The sequence below is a fragment of the Mustela nivalis genome (genome assembly GCF_964662115.1).
Source record: "Mustela nivalis genome assembly, chromosome: 6".
NCBI lineage: Eukaryota > Metazoa > Chordata > Mammalia > Carnivora > Mustelidae > Mustela > Mustela nivalis.
In genome coordinates, this window is record NC_139025.1 from 95043428 (window position 1) to 95061832 (window position 18405).

Sequence of the window (18405 nt, forward strand, 5' to 3'; positions counted from 1 at the left end):
TGATCTTTATGAGTTCTCTTCTCCTGCTGGGCTTAGGGTTTCTTTCTTGTTCTTTCTCCAGCTCCTTTAGGTGTAGGGTTAGGTTGTGTACCTGAGACCTTTCTTGTTTCTTGAGAAAGGCTTGTACCGCTATATATTTTCCTCTCAGGACTGCCTTTATTGTGTCCCACAGATTTTGAACCGTTGTATTTTCATTATCATTTGTTTCCATGATTTTTTTCAATTCTTCTTTAATTTCCCGGTTGACCCATTCATTCTTTAGAAGGATACTGTTTAGTCTCCATGTATTTGGGTTCTTTCCAAACTTCCTTTTGTGGTTGAGTTCTAGCTTTAGAGCATTGTGGTCTGAAAATATGCAGGGAATGATCCCAATCTTTTGATACCGGTTGAGTCCTGATTTAGGACCGAGGATGTGATCTATTCTGGAGAATGTTCCATGTGCACTAGAGAAGAATGTGTATTCTGTTGCTTTGGGATGAAATGTTCTGAATATATCTGTGATGTCCATCTGGTCCAGTGTGTCGTTTAAGGCCTTTATTTCCTTGCTGATCTCTTGCTTGGATGACCTGTCCATTTCAGTGAGGGGAGTGTTAAAGTCCCCTACTATTATTGTATTATTGTTGATTTGTTTCTTTGATTTTGTTATTAATTGGTTTATATAGTTGGCTGCTCCCACGTTGGGGGCATAGATATTTAAAATTGTTAAATCTTCTTGTTGGACAGACCCTTTGAGTATGATATAGTGTCCTTCCTCATCTCTTATTATAGTCTTTGGCTTAAAATCTAATTGATCTGATATAAGGATTGCCACTCCTGCTTTCTTCTGATGTCCATTAGCATGGTAAATTCTTTTCCACCCCCTCACTTTAAATCTGGAGGTGTCTTCGGGCTTAAAATGAGTTTCTTGGAGGCAACATATAGATGGGTTTTGTTTTTTTATCCATTCTGATACCCTGTGTCTTTTGACAGGGGCATTTAGCCCATTCACATTCAGGGTAACTATTGAGAGATATGAATTTAGTGCCATTGTATTGCCTGTAAGGTGACTGTTATTGTATATGGTCTCTGTTCCTTTCTGATCTACCACTTGTAGGCTCTCTCTTTGCTTAGAGGACCCCTTTCAATATTTCCTGTAGAGCTGGTTTGGTATTTGCAAATTCTTTCAGTTGTTGTTTGTCCTGGAAGCTTTTAATCTCTCCTTCTATTTTCAATGAGAGCCTAGCTGGATATAGTATTCTGGGCTGCATGTTTTTCTCGTTTAGTGCTCTAAAAATATCATGCCAGCTCTTTCTGGCCTGCCAGGTCTCTGTGGATAAGTCAGCTGCCAATCTAATATTTTTACCATTGTATGTTACAGACTTCTTTTCCCGGGCTGCTTTCAGGATTTTCTCTTTGTCACTGAGACTTGTAAATTTTACTATTAGGTGACGGGGTGTGGGCCTATTCTTATTGATTTTGAGGGGCGTACTCTGAACCTCCTGAATTTTGATGCTCGTTCCCTTTGCCATATTGGGGAAATTCTCCCCAAGAATTCTCTCCAGTATACCTTCTGCTCCCCTCTCTCTTTCTTCTTCTTCTGGAATCCCAATTATTCTAATGTTGTTTCGTCTTATGGTGTCACTTAATTCTCGAATTCTCCCCTCGTGGTCCAGTAGCTGTTTGTCCCTCTTTTGCTCAGCTTCTTTATTCTCTGTCATTTGGTCTTCTATATCACTAATTCTTTCTTCTGCCTCATTTATCCTAGCAGTGAGAGCCTCCATTTTTGATTGCACCTCATTAATAGCTTTTTTGATTTCAACTTGGTTAGATTTTAGTTCTTTTATTTCTCCAGAAAGGGCTTTTATATCTCTCGAGAGGGTTTCTCTAATATCTTCCATGCCTTTTTCGAGCCCGGCTAGAACCTTGAGAATTGTCATTCTGAACTCTAGATCTGACATATTACCGATGTCTGTATTGATTAGGTCCCTAGCCTTTGGTACTGCCTCTTGTTCTTTTTTTTGCGTTGAATTTTTACGTCTTGTCATTTTGGCCAGATAAGAGTAAATGAAGGGGCAAGTAAAATACTAAAAGGGTGGCAACAACCCCAGGAAAATATGCTTTAACTAAATTAGAAGAGATCCAAAATCGTGAGTGGGGAGAAAGGGGATAAAAAGAGGTTCAAAAAGGAAGAAAGAAAAAAAAAAGAAAAGAAAAAAAATTTTTTTAAAAAAAGAAAACACCTGAGAAAAATGTAAAAAAGAAAAAATATATATATTAGATAAACTAGTAAAAAATCGTTTAAAAAGAAAAAGGTAACAGTTAAAAAAAAAAAATTTTACCCGAAGGCGAGAAGAAAAAGAAAAAAAGAAAAAAAAAATGAAAAAGAAAAAATTAAATTAACTGCAAGACTAAAAAAAAATCACAGGAAAAAAGCCATGAGTTCCGTGCTTGGCTTTCTCCTCCTCTGGAATTCTGCTGCTCTCCTTGGTATTGAAACCGCACTCCTTGGTATGTGAACTTGGTCTCGGCTGGATTTCTTGTTGATCTTCTGGGGGAGGGGCCTGTTGTAGTGATTCTCAAGTGTCTTTGCCCCAGGCGGAATTACATCGCCCTTACCCGCGGCTGGGGTGAGTAATCCGCTCAGGTTTGCTTTCAGGAGCTTTTGTTCCCTGAGCGCTTTCCGTAGAGTTCCGGAGGACGGGAACACAAATGGCGGCCTCCTGGTCTCCGGCCCGGAGGAGCCGAGAGCCCAGGGCCCCACTCCTCAGTGCGCCCTCAGAGAACAGCGCCCAGTTACTCCCGTCTGCCTGACCTCCGGCCGCGCTCCGAGCTCACCGAGCCTGCGATCGGTTCAAGGTAACACCGAGCTGTGAGCTTACTGTCGGCTCTGTTTCTGTAGCCGGCTTTCCCGTTCCAATACCCGCAAGCTCTGCGACACTCAGACACCCCCGATCCTTCTGTGACCCTGCGGGACCTGAGGCCACGCTGACCCCGCGTGGGCTTTGCCCCGGTTTAGCCTCTGGACTGATGTCCCTCAGCGGAACAGACTTTTAAAAGTCCTGATTTTGTGCGCGGTTGCTCCGCCGCTTGCCGGGAGCCGGCCCCTCCCCCCGGGGTCTATCTTCCCGTCGCTTTGGATTCACTTCTCCGCCGGTCCTACCTTTCAGAAAGTGGTTGTTTTTCTGTTTCCAGAATTGCTGTTCTTCTTCTCTTCGATCTGCCGATGGATTTTCAGGTGTTTGCAATCTTTAGATAAGCTATCTAGCTGATCTCCGGCTAGCTAAAGCAGTCTCAGCTTGCTACTTCTCCGCCATCTTGACTCCTCCCCCAAAAATCAAACTCTTTATATTCACTTCATAGACTCATATATGTTTTGGACTACCTGGTATATTCAACTCTATTCTTTTTCATATTCACTTATTATGCCTCAGTCACTTTGAACTCTGTTTTATTCTTCAAGTATACCAAGTTAATTACTATCTTCAGGGTTTTGCACTGCCTTTTCCCTCTGTCTAGAATGCTCTGCCTCCAGATGGTTGCATGGTTGACTGTTTAGTTTATCTGTTAAAGATGGAAAGTAAACTTATTACCCTCACCCCATACTCTCTAGCTCTTACCTATCTATATATCTGTGTGTACTTTTACTTTCCTTTAGATTTTATATCTCTCCATGAAACCATTCTATTCATTTTCTATCTTTAATGGCTGTCTATTCCCACTAGATTGTATCTTTAGGACAGCAGTAACTTTACCTGTCCCGTTAATACCTCTTTCTCCCAGTGACTAAAATAGATCTCATGAAAATGCTCAATAAATGCAGTATTTAGAAATGGATAAATTAATTTCAGATAAAATTCTCTGGTCTTGATTTTTTTATTCTTTTTTTCCCCTTTCATTAGGCTTTGTGCTGATTAAACAGCCTCCTCATAGAAGCTTTTACTTCCTGGTTGCGAAGGGTATAAATCACAGGATTCAACAAAGGAAAGATCACTGTGTGAAAAAGAGAAACCACCTTGTCAGCTGGGAAGGCTCTGAATGGGCGAGTGTAGATGAAGATGCCAGGCCCAAACATGAGAAATATAACAATAATATGGGTGGTGCACGTGGAAACGGCCTTGCTCTTCCCCTCAGAGGAAGACCCATGTACACGGCAAAGGATGACTGCATAGGAGGCCAGAAGGCCCAGGAAGCACAGGAGGGTCATCAGACCACTGTTGAAGACCATCAGAAGTTCCACCACAAAAGTGTCTGTGCAGGCCAGCTTGATGACTTGTGGCACATCACAGAAGAAGTTATCCAGTTGGTTTGGGCCACAGAAGGGCAAGCGGAGGATGAGGGCCACCTGGATAATGGAGTGGATGAAGCCTCCAAGCCACAGAGCCAACAGCAAGGCATAGCAGGCTCTAGGGTTCATGACAGTTGAATAGTGTAAAGGCCGACAGATGGCAATGTAGCGGTCAAAGGCCATCACAACAAGGAGTAATCCTTCCCCTCCTCCAAGGAAGTGCAAGAAAAAGAGCTGAGTGATGCAACCCCTGTAGGAGATTACCTTTTTCTCAGAAACAAAGTCCACCAGCATCCTGGGAGCTACAATGAAGGAATACGATGCATCCAGGAAGGCCAAGTTACCCAGAAAGAAGTAGAGGGGAGCTGTGAGCCCAGGGTCTGATCTGATGGTGAGGATGATGAGGAAATTGCCAGGAAGGATGATGAGATAGAAAATTAAAATTAACACAAAGACCAGGAGCTGAATATCTCGAGACTGTGTCAGACCAAGAAGGATGAATTCTTTCACCACTGTGCTGTTGTCATTTTCCATCTCCTCTGCCTGCAGTATATCAAGAAGCAGAGTTTGTTGTTATTACTGTTTCTTCCCTCTAGAACCTCATTCTTCTCCAACTAAGAATATTTTACATATCTGAAGCTCAGTCGGTTAAGTATCTGACTCTTGATATCAGCTCAGGTCAGCTCAGGTCATGATCTCAGGGTTGTAAGTTTGAGCCCTGAGTCCATCTCCATGCTGACCATGGAGCCTGCTTAAGATTCTCCCTATTACCCTCCCTTTCCCTTCCTCTCCCTCCCTCTATTAAAAAAAAATTGACATATTTCTCACATCAGCTAAATCAACATATCTCAACCCTTACCATCCTGGGTAAACCCCAAACTTTTTGTTAACTCCAGACTTAAATCAAGCAAAACAAACAAAACATATTGTTTTCATACCACAATTCTTAGTCTCATCCAACCATGCACTTCTATAAACCTGCTCTCCACTTTAAGAATCTGATGTCCTACATGTTGGGATTCCTACCTTCCTGAATCATCTGAGAAGTTTCCTAACTGAGATAAAACATAACTCCAATTATTACAATCTTTACATTTTTGTGACTGTACTGTGCTTGAGCAATGTAGCTATTTTCTTGAAATTATACTTTTTTTCATTCACCAAATCCAATTTTTTCCCGAGTATTTCCTTTTTTTTCAGTTCCTGTGGAATTCCTAGTTCCTGTGTGCTTACTCTGCCTTGCTCTCTGTATTCTTTTATTAATTCTCCTATTATGCTCCTCTGGTCTGGTGTCTTTCTTTACCCTGACTCCATGCTTGTCATTAGGATCCCAGTGATAACTCTACTTTCCACATAAATTAGAGGCAATTTCCTAGCTATATCCCTGGTAAATACCACATATGTAGTCCCTCCATACCTTGTTCATCTAGTTTCATTAACCCTATCTAAATCACAGTTCTTTCTTATAAACTCCCATTCTCCTTATTTCTCTGGTCCTAGTATAACACCCAAGAGAGGAGAGATTTTAGCCTTTCAACAAACAATATGCTACAAAACAAAATTTGCCAGTTTAACATTTTAAAAAATTAGTTATATCAATGCATAAAATAATAGAATAAAATAGGTAGAAGTAAAAATAAAGAGCCTAGAATCTAATAAATTCCTTTCAAAGATAAGAAATCTAAGGCTACTGTGGTTACCTAAGTTTAGAATGGGTTTTCTCTTTTGTTCTGATTGACAAGTAGTGGAAGAATGCAAGTGTGTTCTAGTTCACTTAAATAAATTATTAACACAGCTTTAATCAGTGGATGTTCTTTTTTGTGTACTTAAATAAAATTATATTACTAGTCTAAAAATCACACCTTTATAGAGCCTAGACTTATAAGTCCAAGTGATTGTAGGGAAAATCCAGACTTAAAGTTCAGTCTGTTTAGCGGGCTATGGTAAACACACGGGACACATGATGATTCATTGAAGAGTGAACAGAAAATAGTATATATATATTATATATATACATATATATATGTATACATATTAGGTGCTTATAATTATCCATCTGTGTACATATTACATTTTAATTTTATTCACAATTTTTTATATTTGCACATTGAAAAATGGTATATATGTATTTTATAAATAATTTGCATATACTTAAGATACACATTCAAAAAATGTTGTAACAGATATGAAGTGTCCCTAAAGTTTGAAAATTGATAATCTACAGAAGAATATAATGTAATAATATATACCAGTGCTTCCCTATACTATTTAACTAAATAGCACAGTTGCTTTAAGTACATTCTGTGGGATATGGGGTGCTATAAAAGGGGAAATCTGCCAGAAAACGCTAAAGGGTCAGTAATTAGAAAGACTAGAACAGAGAAGGGGAATAGTAGAGAAATAGAAAAGTCAAAAAACAAAACAGTAAGTCTATATAGTGCATTGTTAGGATACATATTTTAGGAAACATCAAAAATATTAGTTTAAGTATCCCTGAGCTAATTGAGTGGATAATATACAGGTTTCCATTGTATTACTCACAGCCAAAGGTGGAATTTAAAGTCATATTTAATATATCAATGTATATATACAGTATACATATACACAAACAACACATGCACACACACACAGGGAAAGTGGGACCTACACAAAATTTTAGCTGTGCCACCCAACTCAATCTACACATTCAATGCAATCCCTATCAAAATACCATCAACATTTTTCATAGGGCTGGGAAAAAAATCCTAAAATTTGTATGGAACCAGAAAAGACCCCAAATAGCCAAAATCATGTTGAGAAAGAACCAAAACTGGAGGCACCACAATTCCGGATACACAAACTGTATTTCAAAGCTGTAATCATCAAGACAGTATGGTACTGACACCAAAACAGACACATAGATCAGTGGAACAGAATAGAGAACCCAGAAATGGACCCTCAACTCTATGCCAACTAAAGTCAAAGCAGGAAAGAATAACTAATAGAAAAATGACAGTCTTTTTAGGAAATGATGTTGGGAAAATTAGACAGCTATTCTTCATGCAGAAAAAGGAAAGTGGACCACTTTCTTACATCATACATACACAAAAATAAACTCAAAATGGATGAAAGACCTAAATGTGAGACAGGAATCCATCAAAATCCTAGAAGAGAACACAGGTAGCAACCTCTTTGACCTCATCCTTAGCAACTTCTTGCTGGACACATCTCCAAAGGCAAAAGAAACAAAAACAAAAATTAATTACTGGGACTTCATTGATATAAAAAGTTTTGATACAGCAAAGGAAATAGTCGACAAAAGTAAAAGGCAACCTACGGAATGGAAGAAGATATTTGCAAAAGTCTTATCAGATAAAGGGCGAGTATCCAAAATCTATTTAAAAAAAAAAAAAAAAACATCAAACTCAACACCAAAAAAAAACAAAAAATCCAGTCAGGAAATGGGCAGAAGAGCATCTTGGTTCTTTCCACAATTTGGAAACCGTGGCCATTGCTGCTATAAACATTGGGGTACATATGGCCCTTCTTTTTACTACATCTGTATCTTTGGGGTAAATACCCAGGAGTGCAATTGCAGGGTCATAGGGAAGCTCTATTTTTAATTTCTTGAGGAATCTCCACACTGTTCTCCAAAGTGGCTGAATCAACTTGCATTCACACCAACAGTGGAAGAGGGTTCCCCTTTCTCCACATCCCCTCCAACACATGTTGTTTCCTGTCTTGCTAATTTTGGCCATTCTAACTGGTGTAAGGTGATATCTCAATGTGGTTTTAATTTGAATCTCCCTGAGGGCTAGTGATGATGAACATGTTTTCATGTGTCTGATAGCCATTTGTATGTCTTCATTGGAGAAGTGTCTGTTCATATCTTCTGCCCATTTTGTTGATATGATTATCTGTTTCATGTGTATTGAGTTTGAGGAGTTCTTTATAGATCCTGGATATCAACCTTTTGTCTGTACTGTCATTTGCAAATATCTTCTCCCATTCCGTGGATTGCCTCTTTGTTTTCTTGACTGTTTCCTTTGCTGTGCAGAAGCTTTTGATTTTGAAGTCCCAAAAGTTTATTTTTGCTTTTGTTTCCTTTGCCTTTGGAGACTTATCTTGAAAGAAGTTGCTGTGGCTGATATCAAAGAGATTACTGCCTATGTTCTCCTCTAGGATTCTGATGGATTCCTGTCTCACGCTGAGGTCTTTTATCTATTTTGAGTTTATCTTTGTGTACGGTGTAAGAGAAAAGTTGAGTTTCATTCTTCTACATTTAACTGTCCAGTTTTCCCAGCACCATTTATTCAACGAACAAATGGATAAGGAATATGTGGTCCATGTACACTATGGAGTATTATGCCTCCATCAGAAAGGATGAATACTCAACTTTTGTAGCAACATGGATGGTACTGGAAGAGATTATGCTGAGTGAAATAAATCAAGCAGAGAGAGTCAATTATCATATGGTTTCACTTATTTGTGGAGCATAACAAATAGCATGGAGGACAAGGAGAGTTAGAGGGGAAGGGAGTTGGGGGGAATTGGAAGGGGAGGTGAACCATGAGAGACTATGGACTCTGAAAAACAATCTGAGGGTTTTGAAGTGGTGGGGGTGGGAGGTTGGGGGTACCAGGTGGTGGGTATTAGAGAGGGCACTGATTGCATGGAGCACTGGGTGTGGTGCAAAAACAAAGAATACTGTTATGCTGAAAAAAAAAAAAAGAAATGGGCAGAAGACATGAACAGATGCTTCTCTAAAGAAGACATGCAAGTGACCAACAGACCCAAGAAAAATAATTTTTTTTTTTTGGCTCTCCAAATTAGCTTCTCTGTTCACTTCTCAACTTTTCAACATTTGGACAGCCATTTGTCTCAACATTCATTCCATTATCTTCCTATAAAAATATACTCACAAACATAATTCAAAGCCCCCTTTTACTTACTTAGGATTTTTGAATCCCACAAGCTCATTCAGACTGTATTATTTCATGATGTGTTAGTGCTCAATGATATGTCTAAGACATCAGAGGATTTTTGAAGGTGTTTGTGATAGGCTCCTTCACTCTGCCTATTTCCTGTCTTTTACTCCTGTTTTTTAACTATTACCTAAACAGATGGTATTACCTACTACCTAACGTATTTGATTCATTTTCATCACATATCCTTTTCTCATCTTTGTACCTTCTGTACCTGTGATTCTGAAACAGTGGCTGGCATAAATCTGAGACTACATAAAAGATGAGAATTTTTTTAGGTAAAATAAATTTCTGGGGAAATTTCTACAAATTATGGCCCTTTTTAGAATAAAAATATCCTATTTTAGCCAGTTAGTGGGAAAAAGAATTGTCAAAGGAAGCTGAAACAAAAATCTAAATCCTCACCACTATATCTCCAATCTTTCTTACCATTTCAGCTAATTCATAGATTGTTATCACTGTGGTGAGGATGATACAATAGAGAAGTAGGAAAGGTAAGGGAGAAGGGCCACTCTCATTTTTAGGGTGGGGACACAAACTTCTACCAGTAAGCTGTGCATGCCTAAAGTGCAAACCTTGGTCAGATCAGCTTCTGGAGCCAGGTGTTTAAAGACCCAAGGGTCTTACTTCCCCATCTCTTTGAAACATTCACTCATGCTTCCTTCCTTATGTTCTGTCCTCTTTCTCTCCCCTTTCAACTTAATTTTCCTTATTCATTTTTAAATTATTTTTCCCCAGGTCTTCATTTTCCTAACTTATTTTTGTAAGTTTGACTACAGTTTCTTTTCCTCTTTTAATTTATTGAACTCATTTCCCCCAATTTTCTTTCCCTATTTGCTTTGCCTACTTTAAATCTTACTCTTCTTTATCATTTTCTCTTCTTTCTCCCTATCATATATCCATGTTCTTTTCTGTCTGAAATATTTTCAATCTCTCTTCTTGTCCTCTTGTTAATTGCTACTCCATTATATCCCATGCCTGTCTTGCCATTATTTCTGAAAACAAAACAAAAAAACTTATTTTTTATTTCCTTTCAAACAAAAATGAGTGATAAATACACTTCCTACCATATTCTATTCTTAACAATTAGTTAACAAAATAATATGTATAAGTCACTACTCAGAACTAATCATTTTCTCTTGAGTGGTATCCTTACAGTTTACTAAATCTGAACCACTCATTAATTTCCATTCCCTCATATATATGTTTTCTGCATGTAAGTGACTCTGATAAAATGAGATGCCTTACCTTTTTAAATAAATCTCATTAATATCACTCTAATGAAATGAATATATTTAACAGTTTCCAAAAATATGAGAGTAAAGTCTGTCAGCATATGGATTTAAGCTTATAAATTAGTATAAATTAGTAAGTTTTATATATTCTTAAAAGTGTGTCTCAAGCTGAAGAACATGATCAAAGATTTAATTGATACTGATGCTAATGACGGACATAAAAAGCAATAAACAAATATATAGGTCTTCAGCCAGGAAATTCACTCATCAGTAAAATGAGATGGTTAAATTACTTCTAAATTCCCTAATTTTTTTTTATGAATATCCTTAGTGGGGCAACTGGATGGCTCAGTGCATTAAAGCCTCTGCCTTTGGCTCAGGTCATGATCCCGGAGTCCTGGGATCAAGCCCCAAATCAGGCTCTCTGCTAGGTGGGGAGCCTGCTTCCCCAGCTCTCTCTCCCTGCCTCTCTGCCTACTTGTGAGCTCTGTCAAATAAATAAATAAAATCTTTAAAAAGAATAAGAGAAACATCATTAGTTTGGAATTCTTTTATATGATTCTAATTCCTTTTTAGAATGTGTGAGTGTTGGCTCAGCAATTCACTAAATGTATCACCCTGGGAAACTCACCCAGCTCTCAAAAGGCTGGCTTTTCATCTCTCACGTAGAATGTGTTGGCTCTTTCTATCAGACAGGGATATAAGGATCATGGTATGTAAAAATGACAGTAATAATAAGTAACTTATTCAAGAACGTTTAAACCAAAGCTAACCCTGACAATATATAGATATTAAGAAGTAGCTCTACTGAATGGACATATTATCATGAGATCCTTTGTCAATGGCTGCAGAGTAAAGCCTGGGTGATGGTAGCCACAAAAATCTGAGTGATTAATAGAAGAAATTATGGAGTGCAGTAAAGTTTTCATGTAAAATTGCCAAGGCAGTCAGTTGTTTGTACATCAAGCTTTTCTCAGTTTTACAACTTTCTCTGTCAAAGCCCTATGTTGTTAATAGAACCATGAAAAGAAAATACCCTCAAATATGTTATAAGAAAGAAAATACCCTCAAATATAGTAAAAGAAAATACCCTCAAATATGTTATACAGGGAAATTAAGATATCTGGGCTAACCATCTCCAAAATCATAAAATCTGTTTTTTTCCTCTGGTGACTTTAGCCTAACTTTCTGTAGTTTCCTTCATCTATACTTTATAAGGACAAAAAAACCATATCATTCATTCATATGCTCCTTGGTTTTAACACCAGATGTCAACTCTCTGAAGACTATTGATAATTTCACTTACTTATGTTAAGAGAATGAAAGTTTTTTGGTACCATTAAAGTAATTCAAAGCATCAAGAGAATATGGAGATCTACTAGGGGAGAGGAAGAAAATGCCACACTGCTAAATTTATATCTTTGGCTCTACTATTTCTATCGAAATTCTGACCTCTATTCCATTGTATTCCAAGGCAGCAGAAAAAGCAGTAGAATAGCTCTAGTATCTTCTCCATTGTCCTCTCCTTGTTTCTTGTAGATATGAATACTACTCCCAGCCCTGGAAATTAGAGTCTCTGGGGGTTTTATGTAATTCTCACAAAGTAGCCATCCTTCCTCTCCTGAAAAAAAAAAAAAAAAAAAAAAAAAACTTGTTCTCACATAGGGACCTTAGACTTTCGAAACTCCTTTAACTCTTTATGATGCAATGAAGAAAGTGCTTTGGAGACTTGAGACTACCACAACCCTACAGAATATTTCCAAAGGGAGCTATTAGAATGTCAACTAAATTAGACATGGGGAAATACCAGAGCTTTGGAAAAGATATTTTTAAATGTGTCGCATAATGCCACACTGTATTAATTCTGAATTCTAAAATCAAAATCCTATCAGTAAATGAGATAACAGAACCTTATTTGGAAGCATATTTATTAGCTCAAAAGTAAATAGAAGATTAAAAAGGTATTTATATCTTATAATAACCCCCCAACTATAAATAAGTGATAGAAGACTGATATATATATCAAGAAAGCAAGCAGGGCCAGATTGAGAAGGTGAGAATAGTGAAGTATTTGCCTTAGGTACAAAATTTACCAGGGTACCAAAAACTTAATAGTCAAGATAAATAACATGTGAATGTAATATATTAAAAATCACAGTTAATGTGAAAATTGGAAACAGAATAATCAAATTTTTAATGTAGACATCAATATTACAGATATTTCCTTTTGCAGGAATTCCCAGTATGGTTCAGCATGACACATACTGATTCTATCTTTATTCAAGTTTGGCATTTATTTTGTTCATCACATATTTTAAAATTATTTAGGATATTTTTTCATTTATTTATTTTCAGCATAATATCATTATTTTTTCACCACACCCAGTGCTCCATGCAATCTGTGCCCTCTATAATACCCACCACCTGGTACCCCTACCTCCCAACCCCCGGCACATCAAACACCTCAGATTGTTTTTCAGAGTCCACAATCTCTCATGATGCACCTCCCCTTACAATTTACCACAACCCCCTTCTCTCTAATTCCCCATGTCCTCCATGCTTTTTGTTATGCTCCACAAATAAGTGAAACCATATGATAATTGACTCTCTCTGCTTGACTTATTTCACTCAGCATAATCTCTTCCAGTCCCGTCCATGTTGCTACAAAAGTTGGGTATTTCTCCTTTCTGATGGAGGCATAATACTCCATAGTGTATATGGACCACATCTTCCTTATCCATTCATCCGTTGAAGGGCATCTTGGTTCTTTCCACTGTTTGATGACCATGGCCATTGCTGCTATAAACATTGGGGGTACAGATGGCACTTCTTTTCACGACATCTGTATCTTTGGGGTAAATACCCAGGAGTGCATTTGGTAGGGTTATAGGGAAGATCTATTTTTAATTTCTTGAGAAATCTCCACACTGTTCTCCAAAGTGGCTGCACCAACTTGCATTCTCACCAACAGTGGAAGAGGGTTCCCCTTTCTCCACATCCTCTCCAACACATGTTGTTTCTTGTCTTGCTAATTCTGGCCATTCTAAGTGGTGTAAGGTGATATCTCAATGTAGTTTTAAGTTGAATCTCCCTGACAGCTAGTGATGATGAACATTTTTTCATGTGTCTGATAGCCATTTGTATGTCTTCATTGAAGAAATGTCTGTCCATATCTTCTGCCCATTTTTTGATATGATTGTCTGTTTTGTGTGTGATGGCTTTGAGGAGTTTATTATAGATCCTGGATATCAACCTTTTGTCTGTACTGTCATTTGCAAATATCTTCTCCCATTCCGTGGATTGCCTCTTTGTTTTCTTGACTGTTTCCTTTGCTGTGCAGAAGCTTTTGATTTTGATGAAGTCGCAAAAGTTCATCTTTGCTTTTTTGTTTCCTTTGCCTTTAGAGACATATCTTGAAAGAAGTTGCTGTGGCTGTTATCGAAGAGATTACTGCCTATGTTCTCATCTAGTATTCTGATGGATTCCTGTCTCACATTGAGGTCTTCTTCTTTTTTTTTATTTTTTATTTTTTATAAACATATATTTTTATCCCCAGGGGTACAGGTCTGTGAATCACCAGGTTTACACACTTCACAGCACTCACCAAAGCACATACCCTCCCCAATGTCCATAATCCCACCCCCTTCTCCGAAACCCCCTCCCCCAGCAACCCTTAGTTTGTTTTGTGAGATTAAGAGTCACTTATGGTTGGTCTCCCTCCCAATCCCATCTTGTTTCATTTATTCTTCTCCTACCCACTTAAGCCCTCATGTTGCATCACCACTTCCTCATATCAGGGAGATCATATGATAGTTGTCTTTCTCTGCTTGACTTATTTCACTAAGTATGATATGCTCTAGGTCCATCCATGTTGTCGCAAATGGCAAGATTTCATTTCTTTTGATGGCTGCATAGTATTCCATTGTGTATATATACCACATCTTCTTGAACCATTCATCTGTTGATGGACATCTAGGTTCTCCTCCTACACTGTTGGTGGGGATGCAAGCTGGTGCAGCCACTCTGGAAAACAGCATGGAGGTTCCTCAAAATGTTGAAAATAGAACTGCCCTATGACCCAGAAATTGCACTATTGGGTATTTACCCTAAAGATACAAACGTAGTGATCCAAAAAGGCACATGCACCCGAATGTTTATAGCAGCAATGTCCACAATAGCCAAACTATGGAAAGAACATTGAGGTCTTCTATCCATTTTGAGTTTATATTTGTGTACAGTGTAAGAGAATGGTTGAGTTTCATTCTTCTACATATAGCTGCCCAGTTTTCCCAGCACCATTTATTGAAGAGACTTTTTTCCACTGTATATTTTTTTCCTGTTTTGTCGAAGATTATTTGACCATAGAGTTGAGGCTCCATATCTGGGCTCTCTACTCTGTTCCACTGGTCTATGTGTCTGTTTTTATGCCAGTACCATGCTGTCTTGGTGATCACAGCTTTGTAGTAAAGCTTGATATCAGGTAACGTGATGCCCCCAGTTTTATTTTTGTTTTTCAACATTCCCTTAGTGATTTGGGGTCTCTTCTGATTCCATACAAATTTTAGGATTATTTGCCCCAGCTCTTTGAAGAATACTGGTAGAATTTTGATTCGGAATGGCATTAAAAGTATAGATTGCTCTAGGCAGTATAGACATTTTAACAATGTTTATTCTTCCAATCCAAGAGCATGTAATGGTCTTCCATCTATTTGTGTCTTCTTCAATTTCTTTCATGAGTGTTCTGTAGTTCCTTGAGTACAGATCCTTTACCTCTTTGGTTAGGTTGATTCCCAGGGATCTTATGGTTCTTGGTGCTATAGTAAATGGAATTGATTCTTTAATTTCCCTTTCAGTATTTTCATTATTAGTGTATAAGAAAACCACTGATTTCTGTACATTGACTTTTTCTGCTGCCATGTTGCTGAATTGCTATATGAGTTCTAGTAGTTTGGGTGTGGAGTCTTATAAAATATTATTTATCTTTATTACTAAGTTATTTGGATTTTTGCAATTCCCTTAAGATCTTGCACTCCAGGCAAGTGCTTTACTCATTCTCTAACATCACCATGATCTGTCCCTAAAATCAAATAAAGTGTCCAAGTCAGTAATGAGTATGTAAGAGTCAGCATTTTTCTGGTATTGAAGACATTAACAGAATATAAATAATGTTCATGAAGACTTTGAAGGCATAATTCTTCTTATAGAAAAAAACTGTTTGGTGTAAGATAGACCATTTACTGAAGGGAAAGTGACTTTCAAAATAGAATATTAAAAGATGTATCATGATCTCATTATTTGTTGTTTATTCACTTTTACTCAGCTCAGCAAAAACAAAAAAGAATAACTTTATTTTCTGTATTGAAGATTATTAACATAAATTAGGGTTCAGAGCAATTACAATCAACTTTTTTATACCAGTTTTTATTATTTTGCATTAAAGGGAAATCTGAGTTTATGAGTCATTTTGCAATTGAAATAATTAACACAAATCTTTGTGAACTATAATTCATAATCAAATATGTATTTGTCCTAGTCTGTTTTCAGCTCAAAACCACACTGTGAAAAGAAGAAAAAGGGGAGAGAAAAAAAGAGCTAAGGAGAGCTAGAATGATCAAAATATAGAACAGGAAAACAGAGAAAGGAGACATAAGTGGAAATGTTATTATATACTATATATAATAATGTCATGTAATTTTATAAATAAATAATAATTATTAATTACACATAATAATATATAATTGTGTAATAATAGCCCAATCCTGGAGTAGGTTAGAGTCCTGCCACAAAAGACTCTTAAAAATGTGGTATTTTTCTGTAATTATGATTTGGGACTTTCCCACTTTTTAATATTCACCCAAATACATAGGATAAAATTAAGCTGAAGATCTAAACTAATTATCAGAATGGAGTCTCTTTAACCCAGCTGAGAAAGCTTTATCATGTTAGATTTACAACTTCAGAAAAAACAAATGAACAAAAACATTTTCAATAGTTGTATCTTCAGATTGACTTAAGATAGTGTATAGCTTATTTACTGATCAAAATCATATACACAAAAATAACCCATTACAGTGAAAAAATTGCCAAATATAAAGTAAAAAGCTAAGGACATAGTGTTATTTTCAATCTGTAAAGGTTCTATGACTTTGGAAAGTAATACTACCTTTCTCAGTGTGTATTCCCACCTATAGATGGGGTATTTTTCATTTGTTTTGTTTAAAGATTTATTTACCTGAGAGAGAGCATGAGCAAGAGGGGCAGAGGGAGTAGGAAAGAGAATCTCAAGCAGACTCAACACTGAGCAACCTACAAGAGGCTCCGTCTCATGACCCTGAGATCACAACCTGAAACCAAGAGTTGTTCACACAACTGACTGTGCCACCCAGAAGCCCTGGGTTTTGTTTTTGTTTTGTTTTGTTTTGTTTTTAATATTAAGGTACTGCACAATTTATCTCTGAGTTTTTTGACCCTCCATTATATTCTATACTAATTCAACAATCACTTACTGTCTCCCATGAACTAGGTAGTATTTTAAGTGTCCACAATGCAGTATAGACAAGACAAACAACATCCCTCTTCTTTGGAATTTTAAATTTTACCACAGGGAAACAAGAAACAAGTAGGAAAGAGAATGTCAGAGAGTAATGAGTGTGATAATAAAAATATAACAGTGCATTGACAAAATCTTGAGAAAAATACTGCTATTTTTAAATGGGGGTGATGGTCAGGTGGACATTAACTACCAAAGTTAATTCTAGAAGTAGGTTGAATAGCTGTGTATTTATTAAAGATATTCAATTTGTACTTAAAAATCTTCCCATGAAGAAAACTTCAGATCCAGATGTCTCCTCTATTGAAATCTACCAAACATTTATTGAAAAATAATACTACATGGACGGGACTGGAAGAGATTATGCTGAGTGAAATAAGTCAAACAGAGAGAGTAAATTATCCTATGGTTTCACTTATTTGTGGAGCATAACAAATAGCACGGAGGACAAGGGGAGATGGAGAGGAGAAGGGAGTTGGTGGAAGGAAGAGGAGGTGAACCATGAGAGACTATGGACTCTGAAAAACAATCTGAGGGTTTTGAAGGGGCGGGGGTGGGAGGTAGAGGGAACCAGGTGGTGGGTATTATAGAGGGCACGGATTGCATGGAGCACTGAGTGTGGTGCAAAAATAATGAATACTGTTATGCTGAAAATAAATTAAAAATAAATTTAAAAAAATAAAGGTGTCTGGCTTAAGTCACAAGTATATATATATTTTTTCTGAATTATTTTAAATTCAACTCCATTGTGGTCAGAAAAATATTTTGTATGAAATATACTGAGATTTTTTTTCTGTACCAGCATATCCTCTATCTTGACAAATGTCTTGTGTGGACCTGAAAAGTATTTGTGTTCCTCATTGTAGAGTGCAATACTCTATAAATAGCAACTAGATTACATTGTTTAGTGTTGTTCAATTCTTCCATACCTCTACTGGTTTTTTATCACATGTCCTACAAATTTAAAAAAAAATGTTATTAAAATCTCAGTCTATGCTTTTGTGTTCTCCACTTCTTTATTTATATATGTCTGTATTCATGCATAAATTGTTTAAGATCTGTTACTATAAGAATCATATTTAAGATTATATGTCTTGATGAATTAATATTTTTATCACTATGAAATTATTTTATAAATACGGATTAACTTTAGGTCCATGAAGTTTACTTTGTTATTAACACAACCATACCATGACATGGTTAATGCTTACATGGCATATTGGGTTCTCCAGAGAAACAGAACCAGTAGGATAGATACATAATTAAGAGAAAGAAAGCAAGGGGGAGAGAAGGAAAGAGGGAGGTGGTTTATTATAATGATTTGGTTCATGTGATTATGGAAGTGATGAAGTTCTATAATCTTCCATCTGCTAAATGAAGACCCAGGAAAGC

General features: G+C 37.0%; 1 protein-coding gene across 1 annotated transcript; it reads right to left on the bottom strand.

Annotated features, from left to right (window-relative positions):
- Positions 1 to 3836: 3836 nt before the first annotated feature.
- Positions 3837 to 11980, bottom strand: LOC309867761 (olfactory receptor 4N2). The gene is made up of 2 exons (XM_082736835.1): positions 11916 to 11980; positions 3837 to 4807 (listed from the first exon to the last, which is right to left on the bottom strand). The coding sequence occupies exon 2, from the start codon at positions 4796 to 4798 to the stop codon at positions 3875 to 3877; it is 924 nt and encodes a 307-aa protein (XP_082592961.1). The 5' UTR covers positions 4799 to 4807; positions 11916 to 11980; the 3' UTR covers positions 3837 to 3874.
- Positions 11981 to 18405: the final 6425 nt, after the last annotated feature.